This window comes from Calidris pugnax, unplaced genomic scaffold (genome assembly GCF_001431845.1).
Source record: "Calidris pugnax isolate Ruff unplaced genomic scaffold, ASM143184v1 scaffold11, whole genome shotgun sequence".
NCBI lineage: Eukaryota > Metazoa > Chordata > Aves > Charadriiformes > Scolopacidae > Calidris > Calidris pugnax.
The window spans coordinates 13616851-13638026 of record NW_015090803.1 but is presented as its reverse complement, the minus strand read 5'-3'; the positions used below and the strand labels follow the sequence as shown (position 1 = coordinate 13638026).

General features: G+C 36.1%; 1 protein-coding gene across 9 annotated transcripts in view; it reads left to right on the top strand.

The window, feature by feature from the left end:
- Positions 1-21176, top strand: part of HDAC9 (histone deacetylase 9) — a 479210-nt gene that overhangs the window by 416707 nt on the left and 41327 nt on the right. For all 9 annotated transcript variants that reach the window (XM_014937804.1, XM_014937802.1, XM_014937807.1 and 6 more), the window contains one exon: positions 1391-1509. In XM_014937804.1, coding sequence (XP_014793290.1) covers positions 1391-1509 — 119 coding nt within the window. The remainder of the gene's footprint in view (positions 1-1390; positions 1510-21176) is intronic.

The following is a 21176-nucleotide window of genomic DNA, read 5'->3' as shown; positions in this document are numbered from 1 at the left end:
TTGCTTGCAAACTTTCTTAGTGCAATTACAACAAAATAAACAGAAAAATGAAGTTGTCTCCATCTTTTTTTTTTTCTAATGTAAAATTATATTCATTGAAGTGCTGTATGTCCTGGCAAAGAGTTTTACTGAATAAAAAGTAAAAGACGAACCTTTCTAATATTAAAATTACCTTTGAGGAAATCAGAACAAGATTAAGTTTATATAACAAAGAACAAAAACTAAACTAAAGAGTTGTCAAAATATTAATAATATGCTATTTTTTTCCCTACAAAAAACCTTAATGTTTCAACAAAAACATTCCTTCTTTGGCCAAAGTTGTTTAAACAATATATAAATAAAGAACTATTGAACTATACAAATAGTGTTACACATGTGCAAAACTGATCTTTGGATTTTGGCCAGTGCAGACCAATTGGTATTTCCTTGGTCTAATATATTTGGGATAGAAAATTAATTTGTATATTTGCCTTTTAAGGTTATTGATGTCCCCCTGGATTAGGGCAGTCATTATAGGCACAGCGTTTGTTGCACTAGTGTAAAAGCCATCCTGACACCTTTCCCTTTGGAAAGTCAGCCCAAAAGAAGGTGTCTGTGATTGCAGAATGTTGGGTCTTATCTTCTCCTTCCACACATCTTTAATGCTTTGGGTTTAGAGAAGAACAAAAACAAAGCTACAAAATATCCCCATGGAAGTTCATCAAGGAAGGGGTTAAAAAAGTGGAATCTTTGTGACTGTGAAGGGCTGAATTATCTTCCTGACACCAGCAGGGGTTGCTGTCACTAGTTTGTGGTTGTCACATTCCTGTTATGCTTGACCTTGGAAAGGCTTGACAACATAGTCTGGATTTGATTAAGGGAATTTCATGTTTTTCCTTGCTAGAGTCACCCCCCACCTCGACAAACATTTAAAAATGTTAAGAAGGAAAAAAAAAAAAAAAAGTTTGGAAAGCAAACATTTTCCCAAAAGAAATTTATAGTTCAAATTTACACCAAGTTCGCACTAACTGGAGCAGTCCGGGTTTCCACTCAGGCTTTGAGTGCTCTCTGTAAACCATTAGTCACTTCCCTGGAAGAGGCAGCTTTTTATAGGCAGCAGGATAAAACAGGCACAGATGTGTGTGTAATATTAGAGGCTTTCACATGTACCTGCCTTTTTTTTTTCCTAAATCCTAGAAAAGAAAAAAGAGTGACCATAGAAAGAAATTAATTGAAGTCTTGGACTTTTTTTCTGGTTTTGGACAGCTACCATGAAGACTGGTTTAATTAAAAGAAAACTTGTTTTTGATGTAGAAAATCTTGCCTTGTGGATTTTTGAGGTTATGGCAACTTATATCATGAAGATAGAAGTTCTTGCAATTTTAACAGGTTGGGTTTTTTCACTCTATAGGACTGTGATTATGCCAGCTGCCAACGAGTTTGATCCAGAGATTGTCCTGGTGTCAGCGGGATTCGATGCTGTGGAAGGCCACGATCCTCCACTGGGCGGGTACAAAGTCACAGCTAAATGTAGGTATCGCCAAAAGGTGCATGTTTTTGAGTTGATTTTTTTTCCAAGTTAGGAACCTTAATTTAAGTGCAGCTTACGTCCATATTTCTATTTTGAGAGATGACACCCATGTCACTGCCGGAAGGGACTGCCTATCGGTTAATCCCCAGAGATGCTGGTGGAGCTGTGGGTCTCACTCAGCTCACGGACAGGGTGGAAGTGAACATGTTAGCAGTTCTGGCTCACTCCTTTCTGTTCCTTTTGGCATTTTTGTCTTGGCTTTTTAAAGTATTATTTTTCTGGCATTCAAATAACATATTAGAGTTTTCATGCTTTTCAATAGGCCCCATTTTCCAAATGCTGGAGTAAGTTATTTCTCTTTAAATATATATTGGAGATTTTAGACTTTGGAGGCCTAAATCCAATTTCATATTGCTCCTTTGTTATTGTAATCTTTTCAGCTCGATGGCATTAATCCTGAATTACATCAGTGTTCATGAAGGCCAAAGTTTTCTAAAAGACTACTCTGTTGGGTTGCAATGTTTGGATGTCCATTTCAGTCCTCCAAAATGTGTGTTCATGGCAGAGATTTAATACTTTCTGAAAGACAGGTCTGTCTGAGGTGTCTCATACGTGGTGCTCCAAAATCACTGGTTCTTGCTGGATATTGTGGCCAAAATGATTCTGAGCCTGGGATGTTAAGCAAGGCTGGGTAATGCAGCAACGCTCTGGAGAGCAACGTGCGTTGGAACATCACTATACACAAATAGCTTTTGTGTACAAAATGGTTTCCCAATTCAATACTGTTAATAATGTTCCTTGGTATATATACTTCTCTTCAGTATAGCTCAAGAAATATCACAATAACATTTCATTAGTTATTAAATATAGATGTCTGCTGCTAATGACAAATGCCTTGGAACATGACTGGAGAAGTCAATGAGACCAAATGGCATTTACCACATTGCACAAATGGACTCCAGCTCAGAGGATTTTGTCCTTCTGACCTCTGCCTTTCGTTAGAGTAGAACGAAACTAGTTGTTACCTCAGGAGGAGCAGGGAAGAGATATGTATTTTTTATTTTCATTCTAACTGCATGCTGCACAGGCTCCCCTGAATATCAAGGGTGAAAGGAGAGATGGAGAGCTGGACCAGCTGCTCTGGGTGGCGTGTTGTGGGAAGTGGGAACACAGGGAGCAGAGCAAGGGCTGCCCAAAGGCATTCACACTGGGGCTAATGCACAATGGATGGGAAAGGGAATATCCCCGTGTCTCCCAATAAGACCCATTGAGTTCTAGCACAGTTTTTCAGGTTAATGCAGTGGGTGTGCTAGAGAGGAAAGAAGGGTAGTGGCCCGTATGCATGTTTGGCTAGCACTTAACTGTGTATTACAATTTTTGGTAAAATGTTGCACATGAAAAAAAAACAACCTTTGTAAGAGGTTTGCTCACTGCTTTTTTTTCCAGAAGTATGGTTTTTGGTCAGAGGCACCATTTCATAAACTTGTGCGGTAGGGACATGGGCTTCCAAGCAACATAAAATAGGTATTTTGTTGAGAGGTATTGTATGATTATGTCTATATAGCAACTGAGAATGCTTGCTAAATGTCCCTTAAGTATGCTTAGTGCTCCTCTATGATGCTCTGGCATTCATGATATTCTGGCATAGCAGCTTCAACAATTTACCTGGAAACTGCAATAACATTTGTATTTTCCTCTCAGGATAGACTGAATTTCACCCTGAGAGCAAAGAAAAAGTGTTTGATAATGCAATCAATGTTATATGATGCTCTGGCATTCATGATATTCTGGCATAGCAGCTTCAACAATTTACCTGGAAACTGCAATAACATTTGTATTTTCCTCTCAGGATAGACTGAATTTCACCCTGAGAGCAAAGAAAAAGTGTTCAATATTGCAATCAATGTTCATTTTCATTCATGAATGGATTAACTTTTCCTAATTTCTTTTTAGAAACTGAAATCATATTACATTTTTTAACATCAGAGGCTGCACGTCTACAAGTTGCACATATGTTTGTAAGCAAAAAAATGGTGATTTGCAGTAGGTGGCTCTTGTTTAAATTAAGGGAAAAACCAAGATAGACCCAGATAATGATCATGCACCTGAGGGATGAATAAAGCCTTTTGTACAGAGCCAAAGGAATTTATTATTTCCCCAAAACAAAATTCTCCACATACCACCATACCATTTTAGAACATAGCATACTATATGTGGTATGTAGAAAAATGAACAGTCTGTTAAAAAAAAAGTCCAAAGAGAAACATTCATATAAAAGATTAAAAATACTCATGCAAACTTTTAATATATTTGGTTTGTAATAATTAGAAATGATGCCCCAAACAAGTTAATGCAAATTAAAGTTTGACCTGCAAATATTCTTTTCTTATAAATTTTTAGCATTTTGTGTACACTCAATACATTGAATTTTCTGATTTCTATGACCCAATACAAACTTTACACATATAAATTAGGAAGACACTGACATCAAAGGAGAGAAAATGGGTCCTTAGCTACTAATCTTCCTGTTAAAGAGACTTAGGGACACCCTAGATTCTGGATAAGGAATCTTTTATATCTTTCCTTCAGAGAAAAAATTAAATTGTATTAACCAATCAGCATTCCCAAGTCATAAACTAAAAAACATAGGACGAAGACAACAGATTGGACTGATTACAGCCTTGGAGTAACCATATAGCAGGCATTTCCATACAGAAAAAAAAAAAGGTCTACTAAATCTACGCAGTTTGAGAGGTGTAAATTATAACTTTCTTTAATCCAGTATTCTTTTTTTTCATATATTGACATGTAATCTGATTTACTGAGGAGTTGCCATTTCTGACTAGTAAACAAACACATCAGCAGCAAAATAGTCTTATGTAATCTAGAAATGAAAACAAGCATTAACCAAACATTTTTTTCAACTCCAGCTTTGAGGATTTCACAGGGACATTGTCTTCGTGTTGGCTTTTTTTATTCTTTGTTCCTATCCTCACACTTAATGAAGTGCTCTCCCTCTTATGACTCAAGCTTAACTTCATTAACCAAAATAGCAAACTATTTTTTGTATTGTCAAGTCCATCTTTAGTATTGGCATAGCTCTGTCCATGTTGCTTGGTTAAACTGGTTCCCCAAACTCTGTGGTAAAGGTGGATTGAGCAGTGGGACCACTCTCATGCACAACTCTCTTATGCAGAGTAACTATTGATGTCATTGGGATCCCTTTGTTTACATCAGGGAATATAAAGGTGCTTTAATTTTACTGCGAACTCTAATCAGATAAGCAGAAAACATGCCTCAGTTCCTGACTAGTCTAATATTTCCTTTTTAATACTAGAAAATATTTTTTTTTTCAATAAAGTACCAGGTAACATATCAGCACAATATATTACATAGTATATAGACATAGTTGTATAAAATCTACTTTTTGTACTGGAGTAGTAAAAATTGTATTGTCAATAAAGTATAGGAAAAATAACAAAGAAATAAAGGGTATAAAGGATTTTTATATTTAGAATAGTAAGGCGATGCTTGAAGAATATGAATCTACTCTTCCATCTTGTCCTGACAACTCGTAGTTGGAACTACTGAAGACAGAGCTGATATATTCTGTGCTTTTTTTTTATAGTTAATCTTTACAGCCTCTGCTAAAACGTACTGTATTATCACACCATTTGAATTTTGTACAGTGAACAGGCCTGAAAAAGAGCTGCCAGATCTGATCATAAATTTGCAAGTTGTTACATCCTGTAAGAGCACTGTTTTTAAATTTAGCTCCACTGACTGAAGTTCTCCCTGTAACATTATCCCGAGGTGAAGTACTTTCTCTTTGTTTTATAGAGCAGCCCTTAGAATAATGCTTGCATTAAAGTCACTGAGATCACTTTACTGTTCAAGTAAATATTGCACATAATTGCTCATTAAATGGTGACCATTCCATAAAAAGAATAAAGTAAATAGAGAAGTGTCAAGCAAGAATGAAGATTTTTTTTCAGGGTACTTATCTTCCTGAAGCACTGCATTTGTTAAGGGCTATGATGATTTACTGGAGTTTTCCTGTTGTTTTACTCTCTTATTCCAAGATGCTATTTGATACCAGAGTGCAAAATAAGATCAGCAATTAGCAATAGGAAAAGATATCACTGCAGGCATTTAAGGAGTAAATTATATTTTGTCAGTTTGAATACCTGTCTACCATTACACCAAATTTGTGATGCAAAATTGATCCAGTGTCTAGAATACAACTGACTCTTAACTAAGCTGTTCTGTAACTTTTAAAGTTTTTGACTTATCAAAAGCTGCATTATACCATGATACATCCTGTTCACATGGGACCAATGGAAAAAGAGCTAAAGCTATGGACTAAGCTGTTCTGTAACTTTTAAAGTTTTTATTTGAGAAAATTGCAATAACTCTCTTAACTTATCAAAAGCTTTATTATACCATGATACATTCTGTTCACATGGGACCAATGAAAAAAGTGCTAAAACTATGAAAGTGTCTCTTCTGATGAGCCCTCGGCAGGTAATGTTTAGAGGACTTCACTGTAACAGTGCACAATCTTCTCCTGTAGTCCCCTTCAGGTACTGGAAGGTTGTTATAAGGTCTCCCTAGAGCCTTCTCTTCTGTAGGCTGAACAACCCCAACTGTGTCAGCCTGTCCTGATAAGAGAGGTGCTCCAAACCATGAATCGTCTTCATGATCCTCTTCTGGACCTACTTCAGCAAGTCCATGTCCTTCCTGTGCTGAGGACTTCAAAGCTGAACACAGTACTCCAGGTGTAGTCTCACCAGAGCAGAGTAGAGGGGTAGAATCACCTCTCTCAACCTGCTGGCCACTCTTCCTTTGATGCAGCCCAGGATGCGGTTGGCTTTTGAGGCTGCAAGTGAATGTAGCATACAATGCTATAAAAAGGTAAAATACCTAGTATCTGGGGACAAGTAAATTCAGAAATAATGTGCACAGTTTTAATAATGAGGTGACTGATCCCTGAAACAAATGATCCAGCATGGTGTATTTGCCATCACTGGAAAGCTTTAAGTGAGAGTTATAAATAGATGGCTTACAACATCCTCACAAATAGTTATACCATAGCACACTCAGGCATTAGAGGCTTCATGCAAAAATGACTTAATGACATTTCTCTTCAATGACCAGTGCTTTCTTGAGTCTTCACAGTTGTCCTATTGTGTCTTGGAATTAATTTGTAAAGAAGTCCCCAAATAATATTGTAGCTATCTACTAGACAGTACCTTGGACTGACTGCGAGTTATTTAGGGTAGAGTGATTGTGATGCCTTGTGGGAGGGACTACACTTTCTTGTGATTGTCTGTAAGACTTTCCTGACACTTGACTGAAAAGAAGTCCTGACTGGGACTATTTGGGCTAATGTAATAGGTAAATGTTAAAGGCAGGCAAGCAAAAAGTGTCCATGTGAATTGACAGCTGACTAAACAGAATAGCAGTTTTGACTTGGTAGCTGTTTAAACACAATTCAAGTCTAAAAATAACACTGCAGGCTTTTATAATGCCATGTCTAATTTCTTCTCTTCACAAGCAAGAAGGTCTTTTGACTCAACTATCAACACAAGAAACTATGATCTTGGAAAGTCTGGCACTAACTGCTTCAGAGTGCAGCTCCAGTAGATGTTGTGAGCTGCTCCAGTAGCTCATTGGCATGGAAAACAGTGGTTGCATGCCTCTTCCCTTTCTGAATTGTCCATTACTTCCTTGCACTGGCTTTGGTTCTTGTCAGATCTGCCTGTAAACACACACAGCATTAACTCACCAACCCATCAGAAAACTTAATCAACCAAAAAAGTGGAGAGATTTCTCTTGAGCTAGGAATCTGAATCAGACTATGGAGGGACCAATGTCTGCTGCAGCTAGTGGAAGTGGGAGGCAGGAGCAGTAAAGAAAGGGAGAGATGGAGTAGGATACCTTTTGGTAGCGGAAAACTGTTAAATTAACTCAGTTGCCACAGCTGCCTTCTTGTCTGAATTCTTCTAGGCTCAGAGATTTGATTTTGGTTAACGTAATTTGGTTATCTTTGCAATACTGGAGGAGATAAGATGATTATCACGCAGGATAGCTCTTGAGCTTTTGACTCAGAGCTAAAAGCATTGGAGGTGGGCTGTAGCAATGATCATTTACACAGTTTTTCTCAGAGGAGTGTCGTAATTTATATCAGGAATTGTCCTTTTGCTCCTTTTGTCTCTTGGAAAATCCAAGGCACCCAGTGACTGGCAGCAAGAAGACATAACATCAAGGCGATTCTTCCAGTTGTTTGCTTTGGAAAGCAAAGTTTGCGTTTTCTTGGTGATTTCTTGAATACTGGTTGAATGGTTGCTTGGCACAATAAAAAAGGCATCACATTAGATGACAAGTTCAGTGGTGACCCACCCTCAGACATGAGTGTTTCCATAGGATTTACTGGTGGAAGAAAAACATTTTGATTTCTTCTTCCTCCTAGCCCACAGCCGTTGTTGCCATAACATCTCCTTTGGCTTGAGCGTGGCCATTGGATTGCACAGCCTCCAAATCAGATTATGTTGCATTTAGTCCTGCATTTGTACTCCAGATATCAGTGAATGAATTGTCAGTGACTCCAGGATCTGGTACATTACTGACATTTTCATTTATGAATATGAAATGTAGGAAATTTCAGAAATCCTGTTCTGGGAGGAAGAGTAGTCTATTGGCTCCTGTGGAAATTGAGCAAAGCTTGGAATTCACTGTATAATATTAGCATCTTCTCTGGGACATAGTATAACAAAAGGCTAAAGTGAAGATATAAGAAGATAGTTCCCCCCTGCTCCCCCTTCTTCTTTTTTAATATTTCCATTTGAAGAAGGGATTAATGCTTTGAGAAATATAGAAAAAAAATATGATTGGATAATTCTAATGTTGAGTTGAAGAATCTGCCTTCACATGTCAAGTGAGCATGTGTCAATGGCTCAGATTATGGATTTGAACCAAGAAAACCAGAAAGAGATCGATGAACAATTCACCTCATTCACTAAGACCAGGGAAATCTTCGTCTTCAGACTTCAGAGCCCTCATGTCTAACTGAATATGTATCTAAAACACATCTGAAGGGTTCAGAAATCCAATCAGTTATTTTGTTACTGCCCAGTGTTTGTTTTCAATGACTGCCTGGTTAACTGGCGTGCCCCTTCCAGAAAGGGTCTACCTAAGCAAGAAGTGAGAGCAATTAGAAATACTAATAAATAAGCACTGATTTGACCTGCTCTTTCACTTAGGCTTTCTTTCTGTAAATCAGCCAGGAGAGATTTCCATTTTCCACTTCTGCTCCTGCCCTACAAACAGAAGATGTGTCTGCTGGCTAGTTAACTAACTTGTGCAAGTGAAAAACCACCTGTATGCTGCGTTCCAGATATACAGTGCCGATCCATCTGCAGAATGCATCAGGTGCCAGCTCCTTGATTTAGGGCCGTTGCTGGGGACAGGGCGGAGGATAGATTACAATTTAAAAAAAAAAAAAGAGGATCTACGGAACCATTAAGAATTATTTTTCCTTTTCAGTCACCTTCCCTTATCTCTTCACCTACCGCTTATTATTTTTTCTTTCATTCTACCGTTGTGTCATTGACTAATGACTATAACTGATGTGAGGGGTGCAAAAAATATAAATTTGGTGGCATCTTCTTCTCTCAGTTTGGAAATTTGAACTTATGAAATCTTTTTCCTTGTTGAAACCAAAAGACTGTCATTTAGTAGAAGAAAGAAAAGGAAAAATAATTTTTTTGCTTAGGCAATATTAAACTTGTCAGTTTACAATTTAAATACAGCAAATTAAATATAAGTTTTTAGGGCCATTTTGAAACTAATGGAGTTTGACACAGTGTTCAGCAACTTGCATGTGCCTTTCACAGGATTGGGTCCTGAGAGAAAATTGTTGAAAGACATCTCCAAATGTGGATTTCTCCATAACAAAGTGTCTGATCTTTTATAGCATCGTTGCATTGGGAATTAGGCTTGTCTTTGGGAATTTGTAAAGCCTTTAGTAGAAGAGCATGATTTATGTCTTAGAATTTAACTATTCTCTGTAATAAATAGAAATGTGCCACAAGTATTTACTTGGTTGCGCCATGGGAAAATTTTTAACATATTGTTCACAGCTTCAGAATGCTATAAAAGAAGACATGTAATTTGCAGACCGGACTATCCTTTGTGATTTCTAACCAATATATTTGATTAATATCTTTCAAAAGAGACACCAGCCAAAATGTTTACATCTCATTAGGCAGAGAAGAAGGGAGCACACACAATTTTGATTATGAGCTTGGATGGTTCATTTCTTTGGGCTTCACATCCCTACTACTTAAGGCAGACTGTAACTTTAAGATGTTATCTTTTGCCTGCGCAAATAAACAGCCAGTTATGCTTTTTATGGTGGGTAGTTCTCAAACCAACAGGGGATTAGAAGATATTAGCTGGAGTTTGTGGTTCCCTGCTGAACTATCATGGGGTCCGTGGATTCCTGTCCTGAATATTTCACAGAGCAAACACCTCTTATCTGGGGTGATATTCTCACACTGGCCTCTTGGCCATGGACTTCAAAAGCTAATCACAGGGAGGGCTAGAGAGGCAATAACCCTTAATATAACAGTCTCTCCTGATAGGGACAGACAGGGTAAAGGTAAGGCCTCTCTGAAGTTTGCTCTTGTGTGTTTAGCCCCATGGGGTGATAAGGGGCCATCTGTTTTTTTGGTCGGCAAAGTCATCTTTTTCACACTATCCCAGTATCAAGTACACTTCAGGTCTGACTCGTATCAGCACCAGCAATTTCTTCACTGATCTGAAGAGATTTTCTTGGTATTTTTAGCTTTGATCCCAAGCAATTGTCTTAGTTGCTGTTGTGTTGGTTTTTTAACCCAAGGAAGCATATAAAATAAAATTTAAAAAATTGAGTTCAAGGTACTACTGGCTCAAAGAAAAGAAATTATTGAAATAGGACTTATAAAAGGTATGTTAATTATTTGTGAGTAAAGGGAAACAAGTGCTTGCCCATGTGATTAAACTCCGAACATCAGTTCATAGCGGTAATGTCAAAAAGTCACATATTATACAGAACCACACAGGATGCTTGCACCTTCATTAATTGTTCAAATAGACTGTCAGTACTATCAATTCTGAAAGTTAAAAACCATTGCTTCAGACCTCAAAAGCATTGTAAGAGCTATTAAAACGCTACCCAGATTTCTTTTGTTGTGGATCTTCAAGGACACACTTCTTTCATATTTTAAGCTTTTCCCAGCAGCCATTTCTTTATCAGCTGAAAAGAGAGAATCCATTACAATATCATGAATATAACAGCTTTAATGCAAACACCTGGTACCATGAGATCTGTAATAAAATGGTGCAAGTTGCCAACACTGGCACATTTTAAAAAAACCTCTAGGTTTTTTTCAGCATTTTAATTACCTTTGTTTGTTGTTTTGGGGAGTGGTGGTGGTTTTTTTAAGGAAATTTTTCTTGCTGATACCAACTAATTGCCATAAAATTGCTGGAAATGCAAAAATGTAGGTCCTAATCCCACAAGTTTTTACTCACTTTGAGAAGTCCCGTTGATTGAGACCAGTCCACCAACCTGATTAAGATTTACTAAAATAAGTAATTTTTACAGGGAAAAAACTTGCATTGAAGTATTAATATGGTAAAAAATTGCAGGCTAAAAACTCTTCAAAAGCATATTTGCATGAGAAAGCTGCTATTTGAATGTTTCCTGAAGTTTTATAGAATTAACTTGGAAAGAAAAAGGAGTAATTCTTCTAAAAAATAACTCCATTTGAAATGTATTAAGTAATAATTTATTTACTTCAGATTCCTTCTTTTCCCTCCATCATTGATTATGATTCATAGGGACAGACCTTGGCAAATCTTCTTTGAAAGAGGAAACTGAAAATAAGCATGTATCCAGAGCAACAAAATATTGCTAGCTAATCAAAATTCAGTTACTTCCTGTTTCTGTTTATGATAGTAAATATTGTTATGAATTAAATGTTGTTTTCTTTGATCCATAGTCTTATTCCTTTTCCTTACCTTCCTCTGTAAAAAACCTGGTTCTTTAGCTATATGGTGACCAAAAACTTTTTGGTATCTGGCATTGCATCCATTTAGGTGCAGTTCAGTTGTGAGGGCTGGTTTCCAAATCTCATTTTTACTTACTTAAAATGGATTAGCAATCTCTAAAAGCAAAGCAAAACAAAACAAAGCTGCTCCATTTAATAGTGGGATATATCCTTCAATAAAATGTCTGGGTTTTAAATGTATCAGCTTCAAAATTATTTTCCTAATGTGATTACTTAATGTCAGATATAAATTCAGTGATTGTGTTGTATGGAAAGGTAGATCACTCACATGTAGTGCCACACACTTTATATTTTCATTTATGATTGCAGTTTAGGCACATTGTGTATGTTCTTCTGCATCTTTTTAAGAAAGGTTCAAAGTTTGCAAAGAATAACTTACCGGTTTTTTGTGTAGTTTTTTTCTGCTATAAAAAGAAATGATCAATTTGAAAATTGATATATTTTCACAAATATATTTGTTTTGAAAATTTTTATATTAATTTCTTTTTAAAATTAAAGACAAAAGGCTTTATAATTTCTTTCTGTTAAAAATGTATAATTTTTACAAAGACAATGGAAAAAATGAACAAGAAATTTTTTGATTTTTGTTGAAAAAAGGCATTGACTAGTAACAAATCAAATCTAATAGTTACTATTTGTATCTATTTTATTTCTATTAAAATGCCAGTATTTGTAGTCTCAGATATGACTATTGCAAAGAAATCCTTGATTTTTAGCTGAAAATTATAGTTCCTTCAAAGTTTGGGAAGCATCTTTTACGATTTCTGCATTGGAAGAAGAGCTTTGCAGTAAAATCATGTTTGAATATGACTCTTCTTCTGCATTGGAAGAAGAGCTTTGCAGTAAAATCATGTTTGAATCATGTGTGCTAACAAATTTACCAGGATTTTTTAGAAATTTTGTCTAGCCAGGTTTAAAATAGTTGCATATTTATGTCCAGTGTTTCGAACATCTTAGCGAACTGGTAGAAGCGGTAAAGTGGAATCTAGAATTGTTGAAACTCCAGAAACCAGCATAAACAGGTTAAAAGGAATTTTTCACTCACCCAAACGATCAATTAAGCAACCTTCTTCAACTTCCATCAAGCCCTAGGAAAAAGAGTAAGGAAAATCTATTGATCAAACGATAAGATGTTATTTCAAAACTTGTAATTTAATTAGCAAATATGCTACATCAAAGGAGTTATCAAAAAAAATTGTGATGTTTATATGACCTTGTGAACAAAACTTTATTTTTCTAGTGGTATCAGCTGCATCCAGTGTACCTTTGTAGAGTATACATGAAGACAGTGCATATGCACTGACTGATGTAATTTTTGTCTTTTGACCCTTTTTTGGGTGTATACATTCCCACACACAGTGCACACCTCTGGGAATTTCCCACCATGCCTTTTAAGGAAAAACATCAAGGTCACAAAAGTTGAAACAGAATTATTAAGCCAAGATCTTTAAGGCATACAGAAAAAGTAGTAGGTCTGAAATGTTTGCGTTCACCAGGAGCTTGAGTCCTTCCACTTCATTGAGAATCACCACTTTTTTTTCCAAATCATTAAAAATTTGAAAATTACCTAAACTGGCACTGGTTTTTATAATAGTTTAGGTTACTGATAGGGAATAAAGAAGATTACTTTAAAAAACACTTAAGGGGGCCTGTGCAGTTTTAATAGCTTGAGTGAAACAAAACACCAAACAGGATGTCTTTGTCCCCTTTGAACTTGAGGCATCACTTGGACATGAAGCTACTGAATTCTCTGATTAGTTATGTGGTGCTGGACTCCCAGTGGCACTTAATGAAGATAAGTTTTTACGCAGTGCTTTCAAGAACGGGAAATTGAATCTGCCCAATCAAATTTAGTACTTTATCACAGACATAGTAAAGTTAAGAAAGAAAAGAAAAGAAAAGAAAAGAAAAGAAAAGAAAAGAAAAGAAAAGAAAAGAAAAGAAAAGAAAAGAAAAGAAAAGAAAAATTTTAGGACATAAACTAAGAGTGTCTTCCATTCAGACCAAATAAGAGCTTCCTCATTGCAATCTGCATTTCAGGGTTAAAAAGAAATTAAAAGTAAGAAATATACTGCTAATTTTATATATATTTTTTTTCATAAAATTTTCACAAAAACTTATAAATATCTGGTTTGATTTTTTATTATGTTTCATTACATTCATATAAAGTTTTGTAATTTATTTTAGTGGAACTGGCCATCTTATTATAAATGTACCTGTAACATAACCACTTTACTTGAACAGCCACCTCTAGCACAGTGCACACTGACCAACAGAACCCCTCACACCTACACTTAATATTTTTAAAAGACAATGTGGAAAATGTCTTCTATACCAAGGTATAGAATATACTTCAAGCAGAAGCTGAGAGGACATATTTAGTTGAGTAAATAGTCAGCAGTGTTCTAGATATATTTCATCTGAAAGACAATAACAATCTTTTGTCTTTTGCTGACTACTGACAATTTGAGTCTCATAAACCAGATGGCAAACATTATGTCTTGAGTAACCTGCTTTTTTTCCTCAAAATCTGTCCATCCTTCTTGTCATCTTGACTCAAGTACCTAATTTAGTCCATTGGATAACCCATTCTTGCTTGGTACCTGTTTTTATCTTTTATTTTAATAAAACCCTACTGAAAGACAGTGCATCTGGGAAATAAATTGTTAGACTCTGCTTTAGAAAATAAGCATATAATCAAAAAAGTTTAGAAAAAAGGTCTCTTTGACTACTGCAGGCATATTCCCTAAGCTTTATTTTATTATAAATGTGGAACTATGTTGGTTAATTGTACCTTCTGTGTTAGTTTCAGATCAATAACTTGCATCAGTTACTACGTTTGGGAGCTCGGTCTGTGCAGATTTCACCCTTAGAGCATGTCCCTTGAAATTCAATTTTAATTTGCTTCTATTTATGTCTCTAAAGTAAGCAATCATTCCCCTCTTTCAAAGGTCTCCTTTTTGAAGCAGTATAGATATTTACAGTGGCACCATTTAGAGATATGGCAATTGTTAATCTGAAAGAAAAGGCTTAAGAGCAGCAAATTCATTCTTGATGGAGAAGGACGTATTCCTGTGTTTCAGGCTGGGAAATCCCGGGTGTGAGGATGGTGAGGCTGGCCGTCAGACATAGGAGCTGAAGGCATTCTTCTGACCAGGTGGCTTAACTTCTAAAACACCTGGACAAATGGCCAAATTCCTTTCTTTATGGGATATCTAAGAGCCACCCTGATAAACGCATGCCACTTACCAAGTTTTTATCATCTTATTAGCAGAGAAGTGTCAGTACGTTCAAGGGAAAAGAACCGTGGAATAAAAATGCACTAGGGGAGACAGAGTTAAGTACTGAGCAGATCTTAAAAGAGCTGATGATGTATTTCTTAGCCAAAGAAAGCAAGGTGCAAAGTGGTTGATAGGATAACAAATATTTTGAATCAGAAGTGCAGTCTGAGAAATCATTGCTGGGAATAATGGAACAAATTTGGCATAGAAATCCTCTGTCTGCATATAATTATTTTCAAAGTGTACGAATCTGGAAATATTCTACAAGGTATTCATAGACTAATAGGCTTCAAAGCTAAAAAGGTTATTATTACAACATGCTAATATGACTTCTTCCATGTTACAAGTAGGACAACCATAATTTCTACATAATTTCCATGATTTCTGTAAAAAAATACCCCTGCTATTTGGAGATTTGAATGATAATTGTAAATATATTAGATAATATTGTTATACAGAAAATAATTTTACAAATAATTTGCTAGTAAGTATACAATTAATAAATTATAACTTGCTTAAAGAAAAAAAATTAAAACAGGGCTTTGTAACCTACAAAATCTCTAGCAAGACTAATTTTTACTGAGGTATTAACTGAGGTATAGTCTACTTAATCTAAAGGCATTCATCTCTAATTTTATATTTACCTGAGAAGCTTGTCTCTGAGGCTACCGTGTTCACAATGTCAAAGCATGTCCAAATTTTACCTGCCTTGATATAAATAGTCTTTCAGAGCCCTAAATGAACTTCCTCTCTTGAAGTTTGCCTTTCTGAACACTATACACCTTAATAAGTCCAGATTTGTCTATGACAGTCAATATAGAGAGGTGTTTAATTCCAAAGAGACCTTCATCCTTTCTGAAAATCGGTGCAAGGTATCTTCTGGGCAGATTCCTCTCTCCCCAGAAGAACGTTAAAATTAAAGGTTTTTTTCCCATTCAGGATTATTTGCTTCAAGATGTAGAAAGATAATAGATTAAATATGAAATTAAATTAAATCATAAGCACGTTTTCTGTTAAGACAGACCAAGTTGCTAAAATTGATAGTTAAATGATAGGACAGGTAAATGATAGTTAAGTGATAGGAGAACCTATGGATTCTGGTATTTTGCACTAACCCATGAGTGAGCAGGAATACAAAAAGAACTTTCTCCTTAGATGCAGCTGTTAAGAATAGGCAGTATTTTAGAAGGGGTGCAGAGCTGAAGCATATGGATAGGAGATGATGAAGGCAGGGGAAGAGACACAGTGCGTGAGGAGGTCCTGTAAACTCCCGATAGACAGATGTTAACCTTCCTCCAATGCCTCAGACAAAGTCCAGCTCCCTTGTCAGCCCCCGTTTCTCCAGCCCCCTCAGCTATCATAAATGCTCTGCTCACATCCTTCTACACATACACCCTGGTACTGTACACATACATATTTGGGCTGACAATTAAGAATTATGGGGGTTTTGTACAGTTCTGCTTCAAACATCTGGACACTTTCATGCCATGGTCTGCCTAGAAATTACTTTCAATATATTCTGAAGGTAGACTGCAACTAAAACTGGTCTTAGCAGCACATGGTGTTAGGACCTTTAGGTGACACTCATACGAATTAAAGTTTTACAGGGAATGGAAGACCCTGAGGAGGAGAAAAACTATGAAGCCATTTGTGGTGTTTTTATTGTTGCTTCAACAATTTAGTCCTTGAGCTGAAAGGCAGAGAGAATAACAGGAAAAAGCTGGCCACAGAACAAATAAATATGACATTGGCTTGTATTCATTACAACACATTGGACAAAAATGAACAACGGCAACTATCAGCTTTCATGCACTTCCTTGGGAAATGTCACAGTTGTGTAACTTGACCAAAAGGCCCATGTATACCACTGCACAGGCACAATGCTAGAAGCACTAGTAGAAAAAGACCATTTCGTACGGAGGTCCTGTTTACTTGGAATATTTATTGCGTTCATCCAAAAATACCGGTTTAGCATATCGCTGCACATTTTCTACTCTTTCCATTTTCAGAAGAATTCCAATAAACTCATTTTGCTACTGGATGGGAACAATATTAGAAAGCATTGTCCAGAGACTTGGGGGGATAGAAAGGAGAAAAGAAAGGTCAACACAAAAGAAAAGGATTAGATGAATAAAGGTACGTCAGAGCAAAGTTTCCCATGAAAGATTATTGAGAATAAAGCTTTTTTTTAAACAAACATAAAAAACAATATATAAATCAAGAGCACAAAAGCCCTGTTTTATGATTTTTTTGGTGCTGTTTAATTCCTTTATATCTTTTTTTTGCCATTGTTAAAAAACAGCCAAAACTTCAAAGGCAAGCTGCATGTGTTCTAAATCAGGACTTCAGTGCTGATGTATGACAGCACAAAAATTAAAACTAAATAAATGTGCTGTCTAAACTCCCATATTTCTCAAAAAAACTGCTTTAAAGGCTTTAAAAAATTAGAATTATTGCTTGATCTTACTTTACCAACCATAATGTTTTCACCAGAGTAAATGACAAAATATTATATTAAAAAGAGAGAAAGAAAAAAGACTGGTGTCTGAATATATCTGAACACCTGTATTTGGCTGTCTTGCAGTTTTGTCAGACATGCAAGGGGGAAAATGAAACTTTGCAGTGATTTGCCTGATAGGGAATATGAACTGCATAAATTCTCAGCTTATCCACTGTTTTCTGGAAGGCTCCTTGACAGTCAGGGTAAATCAATGAAAACAAGGCATATGTCTATGAAGGAAAGAATAACATTCCTGTTTTTATCACATAAAGATGGTTGAAGAACGGACAGATCCTCATGAAAAATTGTTTGTGAAAGTTTTCCACTATTTTCTTTTCAAAACATGAACTTTGTAACAGGTCAAGTTATCATTCCATTTTATTTTACTGTCTTTGGACCTGATCTTGCTTTTTTCTCTCCCTAAGTGAAATGGCATGTCTGACTCTAAAGGTGTCTGACCAGAGTACACCAGTTAAATCTGCTTGCAAAAATTTGTGGAACTGGGGCCTTTGTGGAGTCCCTTTTCCTCTGGCATTTACTTTTACAATGGCCATTTGCTGTTCTTCTGCTAAGCTGTCTTCATTTGTATTGAGTCATTTGTTTTATCAGGTTGCAAAAGAACAAGTGGCCCAGGCAAATAGGAATGCAAATGCTCTTCTTTTTAGTAAACATTTCTTTGATTTGTAAAATGCATTGATTGTGTTCCTTTTACATTTTCTATTAAGAAGTAGTCACAGGCTCTAATTTATGTTCTCATTGAAGTCTGAGAAGTGGCATTTCTCTGCAAATGCTCTCTGATATTTGTGTGATCAAGAGAATTGGTTATTTAGTAATTATCACTTCATCTTAATTAATCCCTATTCTATTGTATATAAAGTTTCAATTACACATTAAGAGAGCAGATATTATAGGATGTCATCTTATGAACACTAATAAGAAATGGATAATTAAGGTTAGGAAGTCAAATTAAGCAGCGTGCAGGGAGACTCTAAGATGAACATAACATTTGGCAAATGCTAACCAGTATCTTCACTAACAACTTTATGAACACAAGATTTGGCAAATATTCACATATGTTTACAAACAATATTATGAACACGAAATGGGGCTACACTTTCTGAATTATTTATTTGTAATTAATACTTCAATCAGTTCTAATAATGTATAAAAGATTGGCCATACTTATATACAGTATAAGTACAGGGATAACCTCCTGGTGGGGATAACCTCCTGGTGAGTGTGAGATACTCTGGGCTTCCCCAAACTTTAACTACCCAATCTTGGTGTCTGAATTGAAAGCACAGATCCCCAAGGAGGCCAATGGAGCCTCCAGAGGCTGACTGAAGAGTACCAGAGCTCTCCAGAAGTAGCTAACCAAAAAAGCCTGACAGCCTGAGAGGTTTGAAGACTCTCTCAGGGTTAATTGCAGATTTTTGGATATTTACTAAGTGCTAAAGTTGCCTCTCCCACATATGGACTTCAGAGTTTGCCAAGATTCCTCTTGGAGCCTGTTACTTTGAGATTTTTAATGTTTACTACTGATATAGAGACCACGTTTTCATTTTTGGTAAATTTTCTTATTAAGGCTTTACAATAGCTAGTCAAGGAAAGGGTTTGTCACTGTTTCTGTACAGATGTCACCTAGAACACACATATGGAAATGATATGAGTGTTTTGCATATTGAACTTTTTAAAATGTGGCCTGAAATTTTTTTTGTTTATAGAAAAAAATATCAAGACTTTAAGATGCTGGATAATTAGAGTTGCAGCAAGTAGAAGTTAAATTCATGTTGCCTATGTTTTCTCTTCTTCCTTTTTCTTGGAGAATTTTTTATTTGCAGCAGCCCTTTGATGACTGGCAAAAGAATACTCTTGGGCTGGCAAAGCACCATTACCTTTTCCTATTATAGTCTCCGCTGTCCAATGAACTGCTGAAACTTATCATTTCTATTCTCATTTAATTCCTAATTTAGATATCAGCAGCATGTGAAAATAAATAAATGAAAAATTTGAATCTGGATCCACTGAAAGTAGCATCAATAGAGACTCTTTCCAGAAGAAGTTTTCCAGTTTGGCACAAACCTTCATCCAGCTGTAGGATGAATGAGTGGCTCACTTTAGACTCAGCTGAAATTGTTTACACACTCTTTCTTTGAAACAGTAAATCCAGAAATTGCATATAAAAACCGTGCACAAAGGAACATTATTTGGGTTGTAAGGTCAATTGCTCTGAAGTTAGGCCAAGTGAGATTTATGACTGCTTGCACAATAGACCCCTTTTGCATATACTTTAAGATAGAGTTGTTAATTAAATGAACATCTACTATTCTGGACCTTTACTTTTCTCAGTGTAGAGAAGGCCAGGTTCAGAGTGTAACTATAAACCAGCAACAAATGCTAACTTCAAAGCTTCTGCCTGAATCTAAAAACCAGAGGAAATAAATATTCCTCTACCGCCTTCTGTGTATCAGTTTTTCCTGAAAACAAAAGATTAAACATGAGAGATTTGGGAAAAGGATAAAAGTGTGTGTTTGGTTAATAAAAGATATTGTTATTAAACAAGATAACAAAGACAATAAATGCATGTAAGGGACATTACTGTGTGACTAAGTGGATGAGTAAGAACAAAATGGATGTGAATATGAAACTATATTTTTTCAAGAAATTAGGTTTTGTTATAACCATCAGGAGTGGTCAGAAAGTAAAGAGACCAGAGAAGGCTTATGACCTTATTTCTGCAAAGGGATGCAGAGCATTTCTGAATTCTTGTCCAGGGATATACTTTTGTATCCTTTATATGCAGAGAAAGGTGAGGCAGTCCCACAGCTATATTGACACGAACACGATTCAGATTTTTTCAGTAGCGAACTCTGGATTCCTCAGTGATAGATTATAACTCAAACAAGGTCTAAACAGAGGCAGCTGGCACTGAATTGAAAATACAGTGTGTTTCAGGTGACAGGTTTGTATGTGTAGGCAAAAACATCAGTGATAACACTCAAAGCAAATAAGGTATTTAAATAAGCAGATACTTCTCCCTGGGAGTAACCACAGCACTTGCCATTTATTCAGAAGTGCTAACATTCTATCATAGAGACAAAATCTGAACTAATCCCACAATTTATACCTCTGGAATGGTGAGCAAAGTTTGGCCAAGTTGGTGCAAACATTTATCTTCTTTTATCCATAATAAAATAAGTTGAGAAATTAAATCCACATTAAAGTTCAAATGCATACTTGGAGATCCACATTTTATCAACCTGAACAGACATTTACAGTGAATGTGATGTTTCCTGAACTCATCTGGACTCAAGGAGCCAACAGCAGTTGCTCCTTCTAACCTTTTAGCTACTTATACATCTTGTCAGACCATGCCTTATTTTAATGGATCATCATAAACTCAAACTATCTTTCCATATATATGAATCCTTAGTGGCAGTGGAAAAGGGGGCTGTTGTCTCCGTCCTAGGTGATGTGTGACTCCATCTCAAGCTGATGAGTCCTAGCATACACCTAGCCCAATCTGGAATAGCTGGAAAGTGACATGACAGTCTTTTTTAACAAAGATCGCAAACAAAAAGCTTTCATTTTCTTTTCCTCTACCATTGTGAACTCAAACAGTAAATCTATGTACTTATTATATTTATTATAACACTTGCACAGACTGAGTGCTCAGATCTGAGTAGAAAACATGTCTGAGAGCAAGTGCTTGCAGGTAGGTAAAAAAAAAGATTCTTTCTAAACTGAAGACAATTCTTTGTGGTGGTAGC